The 22,958-nt window shown below is 41.7% G+C and overlaps 1 protein-coding gene across 2 annotated transcripts; it reads right to left on the bottom strand.

Moving 5' to 3' along the window:
- Nucleotides 1-1,875: 1,875 nt before the first annotated feature.
- On the bottom strand, nucleotides 1,876-12,055 carry LOC147892735 (phosphatidylinositol-glycan biosynthesis class F-like protein). Of its 2 annotated transcripts, XM_087387640.1 has the most exons (9): nucleotides 11,861-12,055; nucleotides 11,456-11,650; nucleotides 6,053-6,121; nucleotides 5,868-5,910; nucleotides 5,096-5,150; nucleotides 4,778-4,826; nucleotides 4,459-4,526; nucleotides 2,434-2,542; nucleotides 1,876-2,299 (listed from the first exon to the last, which is right to left on the bottom strand). In XM_087387640.1, exons 2-9 carry the CDS (start codon nucleotides 11,639-11,641, stop codon nucleotides 2,186-2,188), a joined length of 693 nt encoding a protein of 230 aa, XP_087243766.1. In that variant the 5' UTR covers nucleotides 11,642-11,650; nucleotides 11,861-12,055; the 3' UTR covers nucleotides 1,876-2,185. The 2 variants fall into 2 exon arrangements, with proteins under 2 accessions (XP_087243766.1, XP_087243765.1); XM_087387639.1 differs by lacking the exon at nucleotides 11,861-12,055 and having other exon boundaries at nucleotides 11,456-11,771.
- Nucleotides 12,056-22,958: the final 10,903 nt, after the last annotated feature.

Raw genomic sequence — 22,958 nt, 5'->3', positions numbered from 1 at the left:
AAGCAATTATATCTATGCAAAGCTAGAAAAAATAAGGGAAGAAGGATATGTACACAACTATTGTTTTGAGCAAAGCAACATGCATAGGATACTTTGAATAACCCTACATTAGACTCCATAGGATGACATGTTCCTAGATATTTAAATAATTGCTTCCCACATTGAACTTGGACACGGCGCACAATACCTTGATTGGAAAGGATTGCTATTGTCAAAAGCCCGAAAGAAAGATTCCAAAAGAAGAAAGCTTCATACATGCAACAGATGAACAAATGCTTCAATGATCGGAAAGGATTGCTATTGTCAAAAGCCCGAAAAAAAGATTCCAAAAGAATAAAGCTTCATACATGCAACAGATGAACAAATGCATTGAAGCATCCATTATGCCCTCAACATATCCCTAACCATCTCTCTCAAGAAAATTTAAACCCAACAAACACTTTCCTATATGAAAGGGTTGTCGAATTTGATTGGATCCTTCTACAAATATATGTTAGGTCTCAATTGAAACTTGATTCGGAAAGATGAGTTCCTTTCATGAAACTATGGACGACAAAGGACAAAACATTAGCATAGTTACAATTAACTTCTACAAAGTGAATTTGGCCTCCCAAAAGAGCCTAGCAAGCAACCCGCCCCACTTACAATTATTGACCCATACAAGGAGTGCACAACTTCAAGAATGGATGTAGTGTTCATCTGAACTTGCTCACTCAGGGATCTATGATTCGTTCAACTACTAATAGTAAAGAACACGTCACATGGCCTCTAAAATTGCTTGGATGTTAATCTATATGCTTAGAGATCACAGACGCCTTGCCACCAACTAGGGGCTTCCTTTCTTCGTGGGGTGTGCAACAGCTTCAATATGAGAAGGATTCAAGAGTCCCCATTGCATGGAAATCAGGGCATAATGCAACAGAATTGAGAAGCTAGGCTTGGGATTTAAGTTTGCTGCTGTTAAGGATTCTAACCAGTACAAAATGGTAATGTTTTGTCTAATTTATGTACAGGTCTTTTTGACGATAGGCAAGAAATATAGCTTGTATCTGTGAGAAGTGCAGCGGAAATGAATAGAAAAGAGAGAGAGAGAGCACGCCTCACACACACACCACACTGAGAGGGAGAGAAGGAAACAAGAGAACTGCAAGTAATCTCTAGAAAAAGTCCCGCTACATGTGGGGAAAAACCTATGCGCAAGAGGCTGCTCTAGAGCTGAACACAACCGCTCAACAACCTCCACGAGGAGATGCACACTGGTGTGGAAGAACTGCTCCACAACCTGCTCCACAAGATGCATAACCGGGGCTGGAAGGACTGCTCCAGCTGATAAGGAATGAGGGCTGAGGGGGGGCCTATATATAGCCCCGAGCCCCTCCCTAAAGAGCCGACCAGCAGGGGGCATGTGGCCGACCCCTTGCCCTAGATGGCCGACCAGCAAGGAGGGTGGACCGACCCACCTCTACCCTACATAAGGGCCTGGTAGCAGCCCTCCAAGGGGCTGGTCCCCTGCGCCATATGGGCCAACTGGCCCTCCTCTAGGGCCGATCCCTGGGCCCTCTATAAGGGCCCTACAAGGGAGCTGCCTCCCCCTCCCCCCCCCACGGCCTATGGCCGACCTGGCCTGGTGATAGGGCCGACCCAGCAGCCTATAAGAAGGGGCTGCTGGGGCCTAGGCTCCTGCCAGCATGGTTAGATCTACTCTTCTCTAACCTCACGGGGGCGGGCACACCCACAAGGCCCTCGCTCATCCTACCCTAGCATCACACTGGGCGGGGACACCCACAAGCAAGGCCCTCTCTTTCTAGGTGACATCAGACCTCCGACAGTATCCAAACCCAACCCCAGCCACCACCCGTCACTAGTTGTGTTTATTTCAAGCCGCTCTAGACAAAAGTCAGCTTCCCAAAAATCGTAGATAGAAACGAAATTTGTAGGTGGTCACTTGTGTTCAAAATAATCTCATTTGGTTGTGCAGGTTTACATGGCAAACATTCCTACAAAAACCTTCAAATCTAGCTACACAGTATACATGTAAAGTGCTGCAGCGTCATAACCAAGCAGTCTGCCTTTAAGCCACCCTTTCAAAATTTTCTTGCAGTTTTCATGTATCACATTGGAAACTGCAGATGTTTAGAACATAAGCCAGAGGAGGAGACTGTCAAGCAGCTTTGTGCGTGGATGTTCAATCCTGTTTGCTCCTAGCCAGCCTTGTGTTTAACAATATTAGTACAAGGGATAAAATTGATCCCAGAATGTAACCTCCTGCCATTCCATAAGTGACACATACTGGCCATTCCTGGGAACACACAAAGTATAATATGATCACAAAATAATCATGTTCCTGCTCAGTATGTGGAGACTTGTAAGCTTCCATACGTTGGTAAATGTTTCTGTTCACTACAAAAGTCAAAAGATGGATTCAAGCCTTACTTGCCAAGGTCTCTCCCAGTCCAGAGGCATTGGCCATGCACCAAACCATGCTCCTATGACTGCTCCATGGGCAGGTATACAGACTGAATACTCTAGCGCTCCTCTTGGCCTTCAGTTATTCAAAGATGACCAGAAGAAACACATTAATAAAAACACATTAGCCATCTTATTTGAACAACTCATGTTTCTAGGCCTGTATCATCCTGCTTCATATTTATGCTATTCGAAACTTGAGATTCGCCTAGGTGTGGCACTTTCAATGTACTATTTCATGGAATGGCACAGATGTACAAGAACCAGTTTCCACAACCTTTATGTATAATGATGAAGTCTATACCAGTGCACCAATATTTTCTCTTATAAATAACTGCATGACACTCTTGGACAGCCCTATAATTACCTGCAAGTGATACACTCCACAGATCCATCCTCATCCTTTTGAAAATCAACCTCTCAATTGCCAGTATTAATGGAATCAAACAAGCTATCAAGTGCATAGCATCTTTAACTTACAAATGGCATGTATCCTCTCACAACCTGCTAACAAATGGTATCCTTATATTTCATTTCGTATAGTTATGTCATGTGCACATGCTTTCATGATGTGTTATGCAATTTTGACTCCACACTTCAGAGGATAGAAAATAGTGCAAGAATGCTGCACCACGAAAGGAGAGGAAGGGGGGGGTGGGAAAGGAAAAGGAAAGGAAAGGCAAGGCATGAGTTTTGCTCAAGGTTAAAGCAAGTAGTGAAGGATAAGACGACCAACAAGGTCCAAAGGGTGTTGTCATTAAGGCCCCTTTGTATGAGAGGTCAAAATCATACCTTGCAAGTCTGTCTTAGCTCTCAATAAGCATCATCCTTGCATATTGACTCATTCTAAATTTGGCCACTGCACCAAGAAAGACAGATTTGGTGTCAATCACTTTTCTACATGGTAGCAGCAAGTCCGAGTTGACTTTGGTACTATCTTCCCATGATGCTGTGTTCGACTACAAATGAAGCTTACTCTTTTATTCAATGAGTTTATCCACACTCCAAGACCCAAATCCCACAAGGAAATTAATCATTGCTGCCAAGCAACCAACCAAATTTTCTCCGAATCAACACTCCAAGAACAACCTAGTTCAATGCAAGAATGGAGACAAAGTCACCTTGTTTTGTGTTGTATTGACATTACGTGGGTCAGCAGCTGCAATGGATGTAAGGCTTCTACCTTTAGCTTCAACTGCTGCCACCACAGGCTATCCTCAACACGAAGGAAGCTCCACCAGAAAAGGTGTGCCCCAAAAGACATGGGAACAAGATAAGAGAAAGCAACATAAGACGTTTAGGCCCACATAGTGTAGACAATTTTGAGAGCGAAGGCGACAATAGAAGAAACGACATCAGGTGTCTATTCCAAAATGAGGAGAAAATACAAACATATGGCCTTTTCCTGATGAAAGGACGTTTCCACCAGAATAATTGCAAGTGAAATGAACCTGTGGGAATGTCCCAAATGAGGTTTAACTTAAGAGCCAAACAGGCCCACATAGTGTAGGCATGAGTGAGAGAGAAGGGGACAATAGGAGAAACCACATCAGGGTGTCTATTCAAAAATAAGGAGAAAGTACAAACATATGGCCTTTTCTTGACGAAACGACGTTTCCACCAAAATAATTGCAATTGAAATGAACCTATGGGAATGTCCCAATCCCATTTACAATGGCTAAGCAAGCTTAAGGCGGAGGGAAATTTGGTTAGATGGACAAAACACAACTCAAAATTGTAGCTGAACATTGACAATTTATGGGAAGAGATGTAAGCCTCAATCAATCACACTAAGGCTTTTCAAAGTCTCATGTCCTTCTGCTCATATATAAGCAACATACCCTCAAGGATATTATTAGAACTTTCATCATCAGAAAATCCCAATATATTTCTTCTAAATGAGCCTTTTGCATAAAAGAGCACTCATCAAGACTCCAAAAGATACAAAGCTTCAATCCACTAATAATCATCTGCGAGATATTTGCAACTTACTTGGTGAAAGCAAAAAGCCGCTGCCAATCAGCCCAGGAACCACCCAAAATAATAGCAGCTGGCAAGACCTGATATGCAAGAACAGGATTTTAGATAGTAACACTTAAACTATTTGCATGACAATGAGCATTTCACCAGACAAGATCTACTCCTGATCTCCAGAATCAAAGCAACAAATACAACAGGAATAACAATTATCATTAATTTGATCCAAATCGGCATACAAGTTTTTCAGTTTTCCCGTTGAGCAACAAAGCTAATCACAAATTTATTGTATCAAAAATCTAAAATGATTACTAGAAAGTGTAGTGTTTTGTACCGAAACAACAGACAAGAGTTGAGCCCAATATAAGGTCCTCAAACTATACCTGCAAAATTAAAAGGCAAAGCGCTTTTTCCTTTAAAAAGACATTACTGGATATTAACGGATGTATCACCCAATCACCATATTTCATTCAGATAAATAGAGTCATGATTCTTTCGGCCTACAGGGTCCAAACATAACAGTCTTTCTTTTTTAGTTTGAAGTTTGCTTCTTACATCACTTGCTCAAACGCACATCCTACAAGGAACCAGAATTGCAGATACGTTAAAAATTAACAATTCCAAAGCCAGTATCATGCATGTGCATGCTTACTTGAATGCCAAAGGTGCCCCAAAAATAATTGCTCCAAAGGCTGCAACAGAAGTTCCTGCAATCATTCATAACCAGTCAACCAGTCTATAAAAATTGAGCTCACATGAATGCTGCTCAAACTTTTAACAAGGCCACCTGAATCCCTAACAAATGTAGCATGCAAGTCGAAGAAGAACTAATTCAAAGACACTTATACAGAAACACACCTACAGACATTAATCAAGTAAAAGGCAGATTCAACATTACACACATCCTACACTTCCAATGATATTTAGCAACATAAATAGCTTCTGATACACTTTATTTGCCAGAACAAAATGTTCTAAAACATACTGATAATATCGTTCCTTGCATTCAAAACCAAGAACGATATAATAATGATTTTAGCTAAGATGCATACACACCAAGGCCTTCAAAATTGACTATTTTTCATGCAGTACAACAAAAATGCGCCCTATTTATGATAAACAAAAGCACATATAATAGACTGAACTAAGAAGAGAGACTGCATTCAGTTAATCAACCAAGCAATTCAACTATTACTTTGTTTTACTTCCCAGCTAAGATGATGCATACTACGAAAGTGAAATGATAGCACGACCATAAACAGTTTCCTTGTATCACAGTTAATTGATACATGGGCTAGATATGCAGGGTAGTAACGCAAATTAATACTATTTGCTGGCTTTTATATGAAGCAAATCACTACTGCTCAGCAGATACTATTGGTTCAAGCGAATGGAAAACAGGCAAGTACAATAATAGGAACGACCAATAGGAAGGCTAAGAAGACCCCTCACAACAGCTTCCCGCACCTGCCACATGATAGAAGGCAATCAAAATATTGATCTTGATAAAAATAAAAGATTTTTTTAAAATAAAAGCTTTTGCAAACAAAAGCCCACAAACCATCAAAAGAAGCAAGGAGTGAGCTTATCCAAGTCAACTGCACCTTACCGATGAGCAAATCCTTTGTTTCACTGACACAAAGGTGTAGGCCATAAGGACAGTTGAGAGCTCTAAAATCTGTAATATAAAAACACTTCAATGAGATCATTTAACTACAGAAAAGGTGCTTTGAAAGGTCCAATACACCCTTTTCATAGTTGCCACACAAATGGACGCATAATTTTTAACAAAGCCTAAACATTTTGCAACTTGAACATTCCAAAATTTATCGAGATATAGAATTATTGAATTAGCTCTAAGCTTTACAACCTTCGAATTTCAACATTAAAGAAATCAGGTAGCTTTGTATCTTTATGATACTTCCCAACCCTTAAAATCCTCACCCTATAGCTCATATGGTCCTCTCAATGGAACACAACCACTCAATTCAACGCCCATGCTACCACCTTAGAAAAGGCCTGTGATCTGCGTCCCTCAAAAGGAGAGAAGAACATGAACGGAAAGACAAAATTGTCAAATTCTAAAGAACCAAAGATCCAAAGACAATTGACCTGGATGTGCCGAGTGCCCACTTAACACCTCGTCTGTTCTAGAAGGAGAAACAGCATCAATTGGCATTATCCACCTTGAACTACAGATAAGATGGCGGCAGTAATCCTCATGGGGAGATTAAGTTATTGGTAGGGTGATAAATCCAAAGTCAGTTATTTGCTGATTCGCTGTCACTGCTTGAATGTTATTGGTCATTTGCCGCTGAATCGAATGCATGGGCTCATATTGTTGGCAGAGGGTACATCGCTGCCAAGTGTAGCTCATTGAGGTGGCACAAACATGCGGCGGCTTGGCTTCTAGAGACCTGAGGCGGCAGCAAGTGTTTGAGGTGGCAAACTGATGCGGCAGCAATCATTTTACAAATACGCATCATGGCATGGAATTTGGTCTTTTGTTCAACCCTTGAGGCTTTGTGAGTCCTCGTCCACATACTGTAGTATGTAGTATGAGCAGCTGCTCATTAGGGTCGGTAGAGACTCGTTTGTCATTCGAGTCTTTGTATACCTGCAACAAACCCGATAGGGGTGCGCACGAAGTCCATAGTCTTGCTGTGAGTTTGTCAGTTGCAATATATAGTGACTTTTATGATCATTGGCTTTGCATATCTTCAGCTAATTACGTTCTGCTGTTTGACGTGAGAATTTGATCCATATCACATGCAATATCATTGACACTTCATGCAGTTAGAATCTAGGGGATTTGATTTGATTTGTTATTGCGACATATATGCGCTTTGGCTGTGTATGAACTTTATGAGTGTTAAGCCCTGCAACTTTCACAATTGGTATCAGAGCAATACGAGACTTGTCAAAGATTTCTTAGGTGCTTGTGTGCGAGCTTGAGAAGTTCAACGATTGAGAGAGAGCCAACATGGATTACCTGAAGAACGAAAAGTCAGGAGAAGACCTGTTCTGAAGTACGATGGGTGCAATTTCACTTCCTGGCAATTAGCAACAAGGCTATACCTTATGCAAAGTGGGCTTTGGGGTCTGATGGCAGGGACGGAAAAGAAACCAAAGTCTGGCAGTCATGAAGCTGACAAGGTGCCAGTCTGGGAAGGCAAGAATGAGAGACCGCTGGGCATCATCGGACACACACTCAGACCTCATTACTTTCATCATCTCGACATGATGAAATTTGCAGCTGACAACTGGGTAACATTAGTCAAGTTGAAACATTCAAAAGAAAATTTGAAGTATGAGCTTTTTAGTCTTGAAATGAAGAAAGATGAAAGCTTGGGAACTTATTTAAATAGAATGCAAGCTTTACTTAACCAGTTGAATGCCCTTGGCTCCAAAGTTGAAGATGGTGATTGTAAAGCTATTTTGCTACAAAGCTTACCCCCTTGGTATTCAGGAATAGTTAATAGCTTCAGGATGGCACTTTCAACTTTATAATTACAACACAAAATGAGTGTGTAACAGTTTTGAATGCATTATAAGGTATCTTAACCAAAGCTCAAACATTTTGCAACATTGACAGGAGTCATCAAAAGGTCCCGGGACAGGATAGATTCTGGAGGGTCTCAATGCTTCATGTATCCAAGGTTCATCTCACACCACAATGGCATATGAAATTATTAAATCCCCCATTCTGCCACGTGTCAATGCGTGCACCAAGGGGCCTGTCTGTCCCTCCAATATCCATTTAGTCACATTGTTCCAAGATGCCACGAGTTGGGTTAGGACCACACAAAGGCCCACATTCCAGCACCCCCCCATGGTCCAAACACCACAAGTTGAGCTAGACTAACCAAGGCACCAACCAATGCTGAACATCCAACTAAGGACCAGATCAACCAATCAACACTAACCATACTTCACACACAAAGCGAGTGTTGGAAAGGTCACCTCCCCATCTATAAGCCCCCAAATGAGGAGAGCGTGGGGGAGGGAGACCTAGGGCAAGATGTGCCCAAAGAGATATTACCTAGATGTGTGGATCTGGGACAGATCTGGAGCATTCATGGTTGGTGGGGTATCCCAAGGATGAAAGATTGCATCAGGAGCAGCTCATGTGCAGGAAGATGGCGGGGACACAGTGTCTTGGATCAGGCCTGGCATGAGGCACTCAGTGGACTGCAGCAGGACCCTATGAAAGGCACGCTGACATCAGCATGTGTACGGAGCAGGGTACAAAGCTGTACGGGCTGCTGCAGGGCAGTGTACAGAAGAGGTACGGCCAGGACAAGGCGCCGGCAAAAGGCTGCAGCAAGGCGCAGTATAGTGGCAGGTATACAGCCTGCAGCAGGGTCTCCAGCAGCAGAAAAGGGGAGCCTAGCAGCAGCCCAAAAGGGCCTGGCTAGGGCCCTTATATAGGGCTGGTTGGGCTGAGCCAACCAGGTCGGTTGGGCCAGCCAACCTAGTCTGTCCAGTCGGCCCAGTCAGGGCAGACTGGTCGGTTTTTTCAGCAAGGCCCTAGGCCTATAAAAGGAGCAGTATAGTGGGGGTCTATGGGCGGGTATACAGCCTGCAGCAGGGTCTCCAGCAGCAGAAAAGGGGAGCCTAGCAGCAGCCCAAAAGGGCCTGGCTAGGGCCCTTATATAGGGCTGGTTGGGCTGAGCCAACCAGGTCGGTTGGGCCAGCCAACCTAGTCTGTCCAGTCGGCCCAGTCAGGGCAGACTGGTCGGTTTTTTCAGCAAGGCCCTAGGCCTATAAAAGGAGAGGCTCTTGCCTCATTTCAGCATCCAGCAGCCAGCAGTTCCAGGGCAGAAAGGAGCAACAGGAAGCCTACTCTCTGGGCCGTTCTACATGAGGTGAGAGAGTGCAACAGGTGCTGCAGACTTAGCTCTAGGGAGAGGCTGGACCTTGGCTGTCTCCTAGGGCAGCAAGGTGCTCAGATCATCATACCTTCTGGAGCAGCCATTCACAAGCAGGTTGGAGCAGTGGAACAGGGACCTGTATGCTGCAGACAAAGCTTGGCAGGGGCTGCCTACCTAGGCTGATTCACAGGCAGTAAGGTGGAGAAGAACACACTAGACGGAAAGTCTACAGACGCTCGAGGTGGAGCACGTGGGCTCGAGTCTAGAGATAGCCAGCAGATAGAAGAAGGACCTTGTGGTAAGATCAGAGGACCACATCATTGGTGGGACTTTGGATCTGTCTCTCTTGTATTGTGTCCATAGTTTTGGACAGAAATATATATATTTTGGTGGTTTCTCTATCTGGCTGGTTCATTGTCTATTGATGAGTCTGCACATCTATTGAATGCACATAAGTAAAGAAGTTTGTGATTCCACACCCACACCGCACACTGTGTGAGCTCCTGGGCATTACTATAAGTCTTCCGCTGCGTGTACCCTCTGTTGGGTATTTTCTAACAGCAAGGCCAGTCAAACAGGTGCCGCACGACAGGTCACAATCAACAGCAACATGCAACCACTCACTAGAGCCAGGCCACCACCAAATCCACAAAATACTCAAAGTACCGCCATCAAAGTCTGGACAGGCACTACAGCCGAAGCACACACAAGCTGCCACCTCTGCCCAATCCATAGAGCAGCCGGCTGCTGCAAACTCAGCACACAACCATAGTTAGAGCATAAGTGCGGGTCATCATTGCCCACATGTACGCGTTGTTACTTTCCTTTTTGTTAATCAGGATCCAGTAGCCACCACGAACAAGCAGTTAACTTGCAAAGTCCACACAATGCACTGCCGAAGATCCGCGTGGTTCAATCACATTGTCTGTTGGGCCGTGCCTGCTCTGATACCATGTCACAAAACGTGGAAGAGTGCCATCTGTCGAGATCGGGTGCAACAGGTGCAAGGGTTCATCTCACACCACAATTGCATATGGGATAATCATGTCCCTATTCTGCCACGTGTCAAAGCGTGCACCAAGGGGGGTCCTTTCTACCCCTCCGATATCCATTTAGTCACATTGTTCCAAAGTGCCCAATCCTACAAGTTGAAACTTGAAAGGGACCAAGATATGGATAGCCGCAGCACTCACACGAGCTCAACTGAGCCAAAAGGCAATAGAATTAGCCAAGGTCAAGGTTGCTAGGAAGGATGGAAAATGGGCAGTATATCGTGAGGGCCTGGCCTCGTCAAGGAGTTTAAATCAAAACCAAAGACCCTCAGTCTTGAATTGGTGGGAGGGGTGCTTTGGCTGCCGATATCCCAGAGAGTGGAGAAGAAATCAGAAGTCTGATCATGCAAAAAATGCTACAGAAACTATGGCAAGACCCAGGGCCGAAAATGGACTTATACAAATGGGCAATCCATCAAATGGACAGGTATCGAAATCCCAGGGAGGACATATCAGGGTACAAATGGCATTTAATTTGGAGACTGAGGACCAGCTCTCATGAACTAGAGGTGGAGAAGGGTAAGTGGACAAGACCCAAAACCCCCTGGAATGCAGGAACATGCAAAATTTGTCCCAAAGGAGAGATTGAAAATAAGGAACATACGCTCCTCCATTGCCAAGTGTACACACACAGCAGGGAAAAATACAGTAGCAATTCCACCAGCCTGAAAACCCTCCTGGAGATGCCAGCGCAACAGCTAGGTAAATGAAGAAAATCCTAGGACGCCGCAACAAAGTCTGCGGTCGGGCGCAGCAGTTAGCTAACTACTTGTTTGCAGCATAGCATAGCAAGCGATACATAAACTTTACTCAGAATTTTGGATGTAACAAAATCATTCTGAGAGTGGTCACCAATCCCATAGATCCTGAAGGGTCTTTAGAGAACTGTAATACAATCATATCATATCATCTCTCTCTCTCTCTCTCTCTCTCTCTCTCCCCACAACCAGTCCCCCCCCCCCACAGACCCACACACACACACACACACAAAATACCAGTCTCATAAGTCCCCATTTTGTCTCCAATCATTAACGTCATCTCTCTCTCTCTCTCTCTCTCTCTCTCTCATACACACACACGAAATACCAGAGCTATCCTGAGCGTCTCCACAGTGTGTTCAACAAGATTAAGGCCGCGTAGGCCGGGTAATGCCCAGATACCAGCCACCAGAGCCGTTGCAGGGGCGAGATGGAGTAGGAAGATGGCCGAAAGAGAACAGTCAGGAGGACAAGAATGAGTGGCCTGATCACCGTTGTCCTCTACCACCTCCATGCTCTACTCCTGTGGGAATAAAAACGAAGGTTTGAGTTCCAAATGCAAAGCTTCAAGCATATTTTTTATTTCCGATCATTGAAAACCCACGAGAAAAAAACTTTTACAAAAATCAAGATTTCAATTTCCATAGCGTACATCTCAACAATTTAATTTTTCAAGTGTATACAATCGTATTCTGTTGTGACTAAGTCAAACTGTGACAACAATGAAACCTACCTCAGTACGATGTAGAGAAGTAACAGATGTTTACAATTAAAGATGAGCAGCGCGCAAGGTGAAAAATGAACAAGGGGGGTGCCCTGCTGATGAGTACAGAATTGCCACTTAAATGCAGCTTTCAATGGCTATTAAGTGTTCCAAAGACGCTATTAAGTGTTCCAAAGACACTGAGTGATGCAGTCAAAAACACAATTCAAGTGTGACCTAACTATTGTTCACCAGGGGTACTTTGAGCTTATTTATTGGAGGTCACGAAACCTTTACATTTTGTATTATCCTAGTTACATTTGCCAAAACCTTGCAAACTTACTTTAAAACATCCAAATAGGTTCCTCGAATTCAAAAATGTATTGATGATTAGTGGAAGCGGAAGGAGGGGTGGGGTGGGAAAAGCACACTAAAGAGTCCCTCTGTTAATAAGGGAGGGGCCCCTCCCCTCCTTTTTTTTTCCGACCGAAAAACCCTCCCCTCATTAAAACAATATGAATTTCATTCATGTGGCCTGCCGAGAGAGAGAGAGAGAGAGAGAGAGAGAGAGAGACGGGCCGGGGGAGGGAGGGGGGGGGCAGAGGCCAGGCCAAAGAAGATGGAGTCACTGAATGCATGCATTGAAAGCCCCTTACAATAACTTATAAACAATTCAATGGAGCATACATGGACCAATCACCTTAAAATAAAAAGAAATGTAAAAAAAAAAAACCTATTTTTCCTTTCTTCACACATCTTCACTAAGTCCTTCCTATGGGCAGGCCAAAAATAAAAAAACAAAAAAACCACCCTTTTAGTACACTTCTTTCGCAACATCTTCATGTAGGGGAAAGACTAATGAGTGGGTAAAGGATGTCTTGAGTCAGGTTTCTCCTTTGCATGAAATTGTGAAGCTCTCTCTTTTACCTTAGCTTAATTGGCTTATCTCCACCTTTTCACCTAACAAATCAATTAGATTTCCCCCTTGAAAAATGAAGTCTAATAAAAAATTCTCCTTAAGTCAAGTTATACGTACGGGATTTGTTGAGATTGAGGGCCTTTTGGATTAATCAATGGATGAGCAAACTAATGGAGGAATTAGATGAGAGCCATTAGGGGAGTATGCTTCAAGCTTATGTCATGTGGACTTGAAGATGTTTGTGTTTTTGCAAAAAACATTTTTCTTGAGCACTAGACCTAACAAAGAATTAAGGCAATGTCATAATTAACACAATATTGGGAATTTGGGATGATGCTATTTTTTTCCTTGAATTATTGATTTTTATTATGGTATGTGAGATATTGCATTTGGACTTAACCTTTTATTGGTCAAGCTTGCCTTCTAAGTTTTTCATACTAACACTTGGACTAAATTTAAGACCTATCTTGCCTTCATACACTTATTCGTTACACGAGACTTGTTGTCGCATAGTAGCTACCCAATGCTACGCATATTATAGATACCTATGCATAACAAGGTTTAATGATTCCACCACCTTGTTTTGTCATGACATGACAAGGATTAAAAAGTTTAACAAGGGAGTCCACCATTTCTTTTTTCTTGGGAGGACCCCCTTGAAAAAGGATAACCTAAGTGGGCTATCCACCCACCATCCCAACCCTTGAGAAATGATATCCTAAAATGAGCAACCTTGCCCTAGATTTGATGGAGAAAATTAGCCATAACCTCATAAAATGCGTATTTTTATAATTATAGAATTGCTAAATGGTGCAACAAATACAATATTCATGTATATCATGCCTTGCCATTTATTTCATATGCAACACGACCCCATTTTGGTTTGGTAATCAAAAGATATGGGCTACCAAAGTTTGGCTATTTTTTGGTGATCGATTCAAATTTTCCTCTATTTTTGAATGCCATGGTCGCCATATATTTGACCATGAAAGGGTGGCAATTAGTGGTTGTATTTTGCTCAAGAAATAGAAGAAAAGAGGGTAGACGTAGCCAGACTTTGCAGTAGGCAGCATCAGCAACATAGGGGAGATTGCTCATAGCAAAGGGGGCTCCAAGAAAGGGTATTTCCATGAAATAGGGAGGAGAGTTGTAAAGGGATGTAGGGCCTCCCTCCCTCCCTTTATATGGGTTGGGTATCCCCCCAAAATAAGGGGCAAGTTTTCCATAGAAAGAAAGTGCAAATGGGTGTCCTTAGCAAAGCATGTTGACCTGTTTTGGTGGGTTGTGGCCTCAAGAAAACTTTCCTTTCCCAAATGAAGAGTTGTGAAGATTTCTCATGAAAACTAGTGGGTTGGATGGACACCTGGCTCATGAGGTGACATGGATGCTATGCGTCAAAGATGAACTCGCAAAAGGTGATGTGATCGATCAAAATTTTTGGGGCCTATGTGGCATGCTGCCATGTGTGTGTTGCCTCTAGTCATATGCTGCCATGTGTCATATAGCATAGCATGTTGCTACTCCTTCCATGTGTCATGCCATGTATCATTTGACATACATCTTGAGTTGAGTTTATGGCAAGTGCTAAATTAAAGGACTAAGATATTTAAGTCACTTCAATGTGTTTGAACATAGAATACTAGTCAAATTTGACTTCTCATTGACCATGACATTTTTAGTCATTAACTCTATTCAAGGCATAACAGGGGAACGGTGAACCAATACAAGAATGTTAAACAAAAGGGGAACATAGATGTAGATCCAACTTAAAGAATATGTATACATAAAATCCAGCTCACAAACAATCCAATCTAGAGCAAAAGACATCATTAGAGCACACCCAAAATAACTCTTATTTAGCAATGGAGAATAGCCTAAACAACTCTACATATTGTGCCAAAGTGGGCCAAAACCTAATACAAGATAGCTACTTCTACTTGTGGTGGTAAGGAGCTGCCATGATGACTTGTGGGGAGCACTACTTCTGCTTTCAATCTCTGACTTGCACTTTTTAAGGCTGCGTGAGCTTGTGAGCTTTAGTAACCTTTGTGTACGTGCCTTAGCCAGCCCCCCATGGGGCCTTATATAGGGGAGAGGCTTGCCCCCCCAACCCCACGTTCTTAGATATGGCAGGTCTAGGCAAGTATAAATGTGTTAGGGTACAAGCCTAGATTCTCAAATAGCTATTTTTGACTTTCGTTTTGGCCAAAACAACAGAGTTTCATGTGCCATCTATGCAAGGCATGTGCAAGTGGAGGTTATGGAGGGGATTTTTCTCCTAAATCATGTTTCCACATTTTGATGATTTTCTGCAAAAACCTCAAAATCTGTTGGTAGACAAGGAAAAAAGGATTTTGAAGATTGTTGACCTTGGACTTGGTAGAGCCTTTATAGTGCCCTTGGAAGAGTTACACTCATAAGGTGAAGCTACTTCTCGAATTCCCATGCTACACTCCACCAATTCATTGTTAAGTTGTAATGTTTATTCATTCTTTACTCCTACAGTTTATGAATGTATTGTATCGGGATGTGGGTGGGAGCTATACATTGTTCCTCTTTGGTCTATTGGATGCATTTTTGGTCATCGATAGACACTTCCCACATCTTGATGAATTTTCATCTTGATCAATTACAATCACAAGCAGCCTCTTTTCCCAAAAGACATTGAGCTGCAGTAGCTTCTTCACATATTCAAGTAATGCAATGACCATATTTTACCCTCTGTGTGGGCCTCCACTACTTTTCAAAGTGCTATGTGCTCTATGAACCCAAGGAAGGGCACATTCCTTGGTCACAAAGCGCTATGCGTTTTTCTTTCACATTTTGGGGCCTTTTGCCTCGTGCACTCCACTTGACTCTCGTGCACCAGAAGTTTCTTTGCAGAGACATTTTGCCATGATTTGTGGGCACATTGTACTCACATTTGCATTGGACAGATTTGCATATATTTACCCTTTAGTTTGGGCTAGTCACTTTTGCATGCTAGTGTTCTTTTAGAAGCCTTTTGTAGGACATACTTTTGCAAGATAGATCTTTGCAGGGGGTGTTTTCCTTGGATAAGCATTTGCACTTTTGTAGTCCATATTTGTAGGACCTTTTTTGGAGCCAGCCTTTTGCATGTTCGAGCAGCCCTTTGTAGAATTTACACTTGTAGAACCTTGCTATTATATTTTTGAGTTGGCACTTGCAAATTTGGAGTACACTCGCAACCAGCTCATTGCATTGTAGCCTTAAGGCTTTGACATTTGTAGGGCAATTTCTTTTGGGGAATTTTCATTTGCAACGGATGACCATAAGTAATTTGGAATGCTTGCTATTGAGGATAGATTTGATGATACCAACTATCCTATGTGGTCGAACTTGGTGCACCACTTGTTGATATCCATGAATCTTTAGGGAATTCTATCTGGATTAGAGACTAGAATTGTCTCTCTAGTAGAGGCACCTGCTACTATTACAGCCACTACAAGTGGTGCTATGGCTACAACTACCACTTTTGGTTCACGTACCATTGCCTATCATAGTGCTTCTTATACCTGAATCGATTGGTTGGGATTAGAGACATGCACAGGCACATGTAGTGATTGTTATGAATAATAAAAGGGAGTTATTGCTCACATTTGGTCTTGCAAGACAACCAAGGATGCATGGATATTTTGTCCAATCTTTATTAGATTTAGAATGAGGCTAGGGTTGCCTATTTATGCAAGTAGCTTGATGGTGTTAAGATGAACAAAGGGGATAGCATGAATGCCTACCTTACAAAGATTAAGGACTTTAGAGAATAGTGCATCAATTTTGAAGAGATTGTCCCAAATTTAGAGGTAGCTGTATGGCACTTGGTGGGTTCTCTGACTCATACTAGGGATTTGCTACTGCGACATTAAGGCTAGTGTCCATGGGTAACCCCAACCATTATTCTTTTGATCGGCTTATTTCTCTACTTTTGCAAGAGGAGCAGAGTCATCAAAATAGAAACAAGACTACTTCTACTCATGTAGATCAGGCATTGGCCACCAATCATAGGAGCAAAGAAAAGGGGGGAAATTCTTACTATGACCCAAACCTTCATCTGGTACCTCATCATCTTCCTCCTATACTAAAAGGGGGGGGAACCGTTGTAATTATTGCAAGACGCCTAGCCATGACATCTTCCTCCTATACTGATGGGGGGGGGGGGGGGAACCGTTGTAATCATTGCTAGAAGGTAGCCATTACATCTTCAAATGTCAAAAGAACATTGCTTTGGAGAATAAAAATTCGCAAAAAGGACTTATAGTCAGACATGCTTTTGCTAGCTACCATGATCATCCTCATGAGGCAGCAAACTTGGCTCAAGATGGGTGGGCATGTGTTATGACCAGCCACTACAATCCAAAGATGCATGCTTCAACTTTCTCTATTTTAGATCCTAAGTCAACCTAGTATTTTTACAGTGGTGCTTCTAAGTACCTTACCTCCAGTAAATCTCTATTCTAATCCTTACGTGATGCTCCACACAAGGGAATTGTCACTTGTGCAAACAATGCAGCTTATTCTGAGGAAGGGATTAGTCAAGTGTAAGCCACATTAGGAAGAACCTGATTTCTATTTCAACCATCTCCACACATGGCTTCAAGGTCATGTTTGACAATCATCATTGTGTCATGTATGATAATTGTATTGTACTCACTGGGACACTTGACAGTGGGTTGCATCACCTTGATATCTTTGAAATCAGGCTATTATAGAAGGCAATGCCATTGCTGAATCTATGATTTTTGATACTCACTTATGGGATGAGAGATTGGGGAACCTAAACTTTAATAGGTTGGTGAAAATGCATTCAAAGGACATGGTGGTAGATCTCCCACCCATGCATGCAATTACAAAACATGTATGTGAGAGATGTTGGGCAAAACATGTCAGTTCCAATATCCAAAATATGGGACCCTTTGTGCATCTAGGAAGTTGCACCTAATACATAGTTATGTATGCGGGCTAATGCGGATAGCATCACTTGGAGGCTACTTCTACTTTATTCCTTTTTGTAAATGACTTCAACAGATTGACTTGGATTTATCCCATGAAATTGAAGCGGGATAGCTTCTCTATCTTCAAGTATTTTCTTGCCTTAGCAAAGAATGAGATTGGGGGAAAAATATCTACCCTGCACACTGATAGGAGAAATTGAGTACTTGTTCGAGGAGTTTTTTAAATTTTTAGTAGTCCGAGGTATCATACATCAGTGCATAGTGTGATGCACTCCACACGAAAATGGACTTGTAGAGCTTAAAACTCAAACAAAAATGGAAATGGGTAGGTGCATGCTTAAGGGAAAGTCTTTTCCCACAATAAATTCTATTTTGATGTGTTATGAGTGCCAACTATTTGCTCAGCACCCACTTGAGCTTTGAAGACCATGACCCCTTATAAAGCATGGGCAGGCGTGTTTGGATGTGCACATGTACCCCCTCAGTTGAGGAATAAGATTGATGATGTGATAAGGCCATCAAATGTATTTTCATTGGCTACAACTCATAAAGCAAAGGATACAAATTGTTTTAGCCTAGCACAAGCAAGGTAATTGTCTCAGTAGAGACGTGACTTCATTGAGCATGCGGCACTATCTTGTTTGGACTATAAGAAATAGCCATCAATGGAATCCTTTGATGTATTTAATTCTATACCACCCTTTGCAGATTCAGATGACACTTGATCAGCTAGTTGATGAGGAGTAGACTGTCATTAGATAACAGAGAAGAGTTCCAAGGTGGCTCTTGGATACTCTAAAGACAGTAAGCAAGTTGAGCCCTTGGTTGAGGGCACCAGAGGTGCACAAAAACAAATGTAGGGAAATTATCTTCATGTTGCTTTGATTGATACTACTTGTAATAAGGAAACCTCTCTCTATCATAGGGATGCATTTGAGAGTAGAGAATGGATGGATGCCATGAAAACTAAACTTGATTCCATTCATGCAAATGGCACATGGTAGTTGTATGGCTTGCCAATAGGCAAGCGTGCCATAGGCACTAAGCGCATCTACAAATTGAAGCAGAAATATTATGGAACTGTTGCCTGCTACAAAGCCATCTTGTTGCAAAAGTTTGTGCCCAACAATAGCCATTGACTTCGAGGTGATATTTCCCCCCAGTTCACACATTATGACAATTTGTCATGTTATTGTCACAGCCATTGGGAGGTCCATCAATTGGACATTAAGGATGCTTTCCTTCATGCGGATTTAATGGAAGAGCTCTATGTCACTCAGCCTCCAGGATTTCCATGGGCATGGTATGCCAAGATACATTCTTTTTTGCTATGCTTGTGGGTTTAGAATAGCCCTATAGAGGCACTTTATGTCTAAAAGAGTGAACCATAATTTGTGATTTTGATTCTTTATGTGGATAACATGCAAAAACTTGCATATTTCAAGGTAGAAATCATTTGCAATGTCAAATATGGGCTTGTTGGACTACTATTTGAACATCCAATTTGCTAATGTTGAGAGGGGCGCAATGATGAGTCAATCCAAATATATTCGACAACTCTTGCAAACACTTCCAATTCGAGCATTGTAAGCTTGTTTCTACTGCATTGGAACTTGCATTTGTTTCTAGTCCAAAGATGGGAATGCCCCATGTGATGCCACTCTTTATTTATCAGTAGGCTATGGGCTATGTGATTTACTAATGCCATACCCGACTTGACTTGCAGATAGTATGTCATATTTTAATTAAGTAGGTACATGCAAACCCTAGCATGTAGCATTGGCAAGCAGTGAAGTGGGTCTCCCGTTAGTAGAAGGCCACACAACATTTGGGACTTTCTATAGTGATCAATCTTCATTGGAATTGCACGCATTCACAAATAGTGGTTAGGCAAGGTATTACGACATGAGGGTGTCTCATAGTGGCAATTATTTCATGCTTGGCTCTTCATGCATTTCTTAGATCAGTAAGAAGTAGCCTACAATTGTTACTTTGAGTTGTGAAGCTGAGTATAGGGCAGCCTAGAGCCACTATAGAATGTTTTGATATCTTTGAATAAATTGATGCATCCTATATTGTTAAGGATAGATGCTTCAAATGCAACATAGCACTTGTAATGATTTAATCCAAGATGCTAGACACTTTGTGATGCCACCTCTAGAACCATCCTAGCTTCCAGAACTATGGAGTACATTGGACGCTCTAGAACATGTATGTGTGAAGACCATTTTTTAGTGTGGAGACAAATAGGATTCATAAAATTAAAATGATATATATTTTTTTTCAGGATGCAACTTACATTCAGGGTTCTACACATGAGGCTAAACATGCTAACAATGTAGGACATGATTCATAAGTTACTTGCAGATCTTAATGCCTGCCAGACCTCCTCTACTATGATCTACACTTAGAGCCCAGAGTGCTTTGGCCACTGCGTGTAATTCTATCTTTCATGTGTGTACCAAGCACATTATGGTGCACTATCATTATGTTCAACAGTGCTTGTTAGCTAGAGATATACAATTGTCCTACATTCCCATGGAGGATAACTTAGCAGATCTCTTCACAAAGGCTCTACCATGACCCACCTTGGAGGCTTTTTGACATGCCTTACCACATGGCACCATTTGTTACATGATATTGATCTCCCTATACTATCATAGGTCTTATATCCATCTTGGATGAATATGTGCAACCTTGATATAGTTCCCAGGTATACCTAAGATGTATCTAGCATACTTCAGCCATTCCATGGAGGGGGGTTTGTTAGCACTTACCCCATGATTTGGCCTTGTATGCCACTTAGGATTTAATCAACCCTCAAGTTGAACTCATAAGACAACTCTTATGGTTGAATTTGGGGCTTAGATAGGCCACCACATGTACTTTCTTATTATCCATTTGCAAGCACTCTTCGTTCTCCCTACTCCTCACACCCAACACTAATAGGTGGACATTGACCCTATTTATCCAACAATTTTCATGCCCCAAGATTTTCAGTTTCAGTTACAGGTCATCGCGTTAGAGAAAGGTCCTCTGAACACCCTGTCTACATTTTAAGAGACCACATTCCAAAGAGCAAGCATATCACATTTGGCATCGACCAAAACATCACATGGCAGCACATCTCTTCCTAGTAGCCCATGAAAGAAAAAATGTCCATATAGAGTTGACCCAAATTGACCCTAGCACTATAGATCTAACCATATTTCATTATCAAAGCATCCATATAAAGCTCAAAATGAGCATATATTGTATGATTCTTGTGGGCAAATAATAGGGCAAGTTCCAAAATACATATATATAAATTTCCAAGCCTTTTACAAGAATCTATAATGGTGAAAAATGCCTTTGATATACCAAAAATAGCAAGTTGAGGTGCTGGCAGCAATAGTAGGAGATTGAAACAACGATTGCTCTAACAAGACTAATGCAGGGTAGCAACAGTAAGGGAGGCCTTTCCCAAGTTTTGAAAAAGTATTCTAAAGCTAGAAAAAGTGTTCTCAAGCTACAAAATATAGGAAAAGACAAGAAATATTCAAGATACACACTTTAAAAGAGTTTTGTAGTCGCTAAACTTTTTTGAGAGCTAGAAAATATGTCTTTTGAAACCATATATTAAATTTTTCTAGAAAACTATGGATATTATTCATTAGCTAAAAATTGTGATTGTACTACATTTGTTCTATGCACTAAAGTAGGAATCTTAAGGATTTATCAATTTGATCTTTCAAATTGTTAGAAAAGAGGCTAGATAACTCTATGCTTTCACTCATAAATGATACAAAATAGGCTAGATAGCTCTAAAAGTTGTGATTGTACTACATTTGTTCTATGCACTAGAGTAGGAATTCAGGATTTAGCAATTTGATCTTTCAAATGGTTAGAAAAGAGGCTAGATAACTCTATGATTTCATAGTTTGGTTTCTCACATAAAATGACATTCGTCTGATATGGAAAGGGAGAAAAATTTACAAAAGAACACTCCATTATGGAAAGACCCAAGGAGACGCGCTACTCATCCCTATGGGGCTTTTTGTAGCTTACAGGGAGCTTACAATGGACAAAAACCCACATCCTCAAAGACCTACAAATGACCTAATATCCAAAATATCATAAAGATTTCCACTCAACCTTTATAAGCTCATATACACCGTAGGCTATACACATATCAAGTGTTGCATTGCCTCTTTTATGGAGATGAGAACCACCTTAACAAGAGCCGTCCTACCAACACTTATCCACCTATCAAGATCACCCTCCTAGCAACAACTAACGATACCATGAGGTGGCTGAAGGATGCCACCAAGAGGCAACTCTCATGGAAGCATCTAGGGTCCAATCTACAAGCATGGGAGGTAGAAAGAAAAGTCTCCATTGTATAGCTGTTGCATTCTACATGCACTTGTGACAATTGTCCAAACCACACCTTAGAGCCTTGTGAGGGACACTCCCCCATATGATTTAATACTCTCGCATGAAATGCCAACAATCCCTCCATAAATTGTGGAGGGGAAAAAAACACATGAACAAAATAAACAAACACAAAATTGTGACCGCACCTCAAGCTTCAAAACTATCACTACAAATTCAAAGGTAGGAAAAAAATCATTAGAATGCATAATTGCCACCTTTCTCCAATCAATGATTAGAGTATCAACCTCAGTCTGTGCAAGTGCAACTAAGTCTTCTTCATGTTATCCTTCATAAGTGAAACTTTCTTGCTCGAGTCCTACTGCTTGATGTCAAAGGCACACTTGTAGTAGAATTTCTCCACATGCCCTTCTCTCCCACAGAAGTCACAAACTAGACCTTTCTTCTTTCCTTTCCCTTTGTCCTGGATCGTATATGCAGGCTCTCCTCTAGGCCATACTAGCTCAATTCTTCTTTCTTCACTCATTAGCATTTATACCACATCATTAAAGTCAAGAGAATCTGAATTCATTCTCAAAATTGTAGGCATGTCTAAAATTTTAAGTGGAAGACTAGCTAGCAAGATAGCTTTTGCATCGTCATCTTTAACACATGCTCCCAATGCTTTTAACTGCTTTAACAATGATTGCATGAGTACTAGTGAATCATTGCCCACCACTGCATGGAGCCCAAACAATTCTTGCTTTAAGACAACCTTTGAATTTTTTAATTTGGACCCAAATAGAGTCTCTAGTATATGTTAATTTTGTGTAGCTATCTTGGACACATCTATAGGATGAAAATAGTCAACTCCTAGTGCTAT

Source organism: Dipteris shenzhenensis, chromosome 16, assembly GCF_047967505.1.
Source record: "Dipteris shenzhenensis isolate YYH24624 ecotype China chromosome 16, Dip_SZ_1.0, whole genome shotgun sequence".
NCBI lineage: Eukaryota > Viridiplantae > Streptophyta > Polypodiopsida > Gleicheniales > Dipteridaceae > Dipteris > Dipteris shenzhenensis.
Note: the sequence above shows the minus strand (reverse complement) of the source record. Positions and strands in the feature narration are given on the sequence as shown.

Excerpts from the sequence above, each read along its gene's own strand:
- LOC147892735 (XM_087387640.1), bottom strand. The coding sequence starts at position 11,641 with ATGGAGGTGGTAGAGGACAACGGTGATCAGGCCACTCATTCTTGTCCT. Across the intron at positions 6,122-11,455 it reads AGACGCTCAGGATAGCTCTG|ATTTTAGAGCTCTCAACTGT; the intron begins GTATTTCGTGTG and ends TTTATATTACAG. Across the intron at positions 2,543-4,458 it reads CGGCTTTTTGCTTTCACCAA|GCCAAGAGGAGCGCTAGAGT; the intron begins GTAAGTTGCAAA and ends GAATAACTGAAG.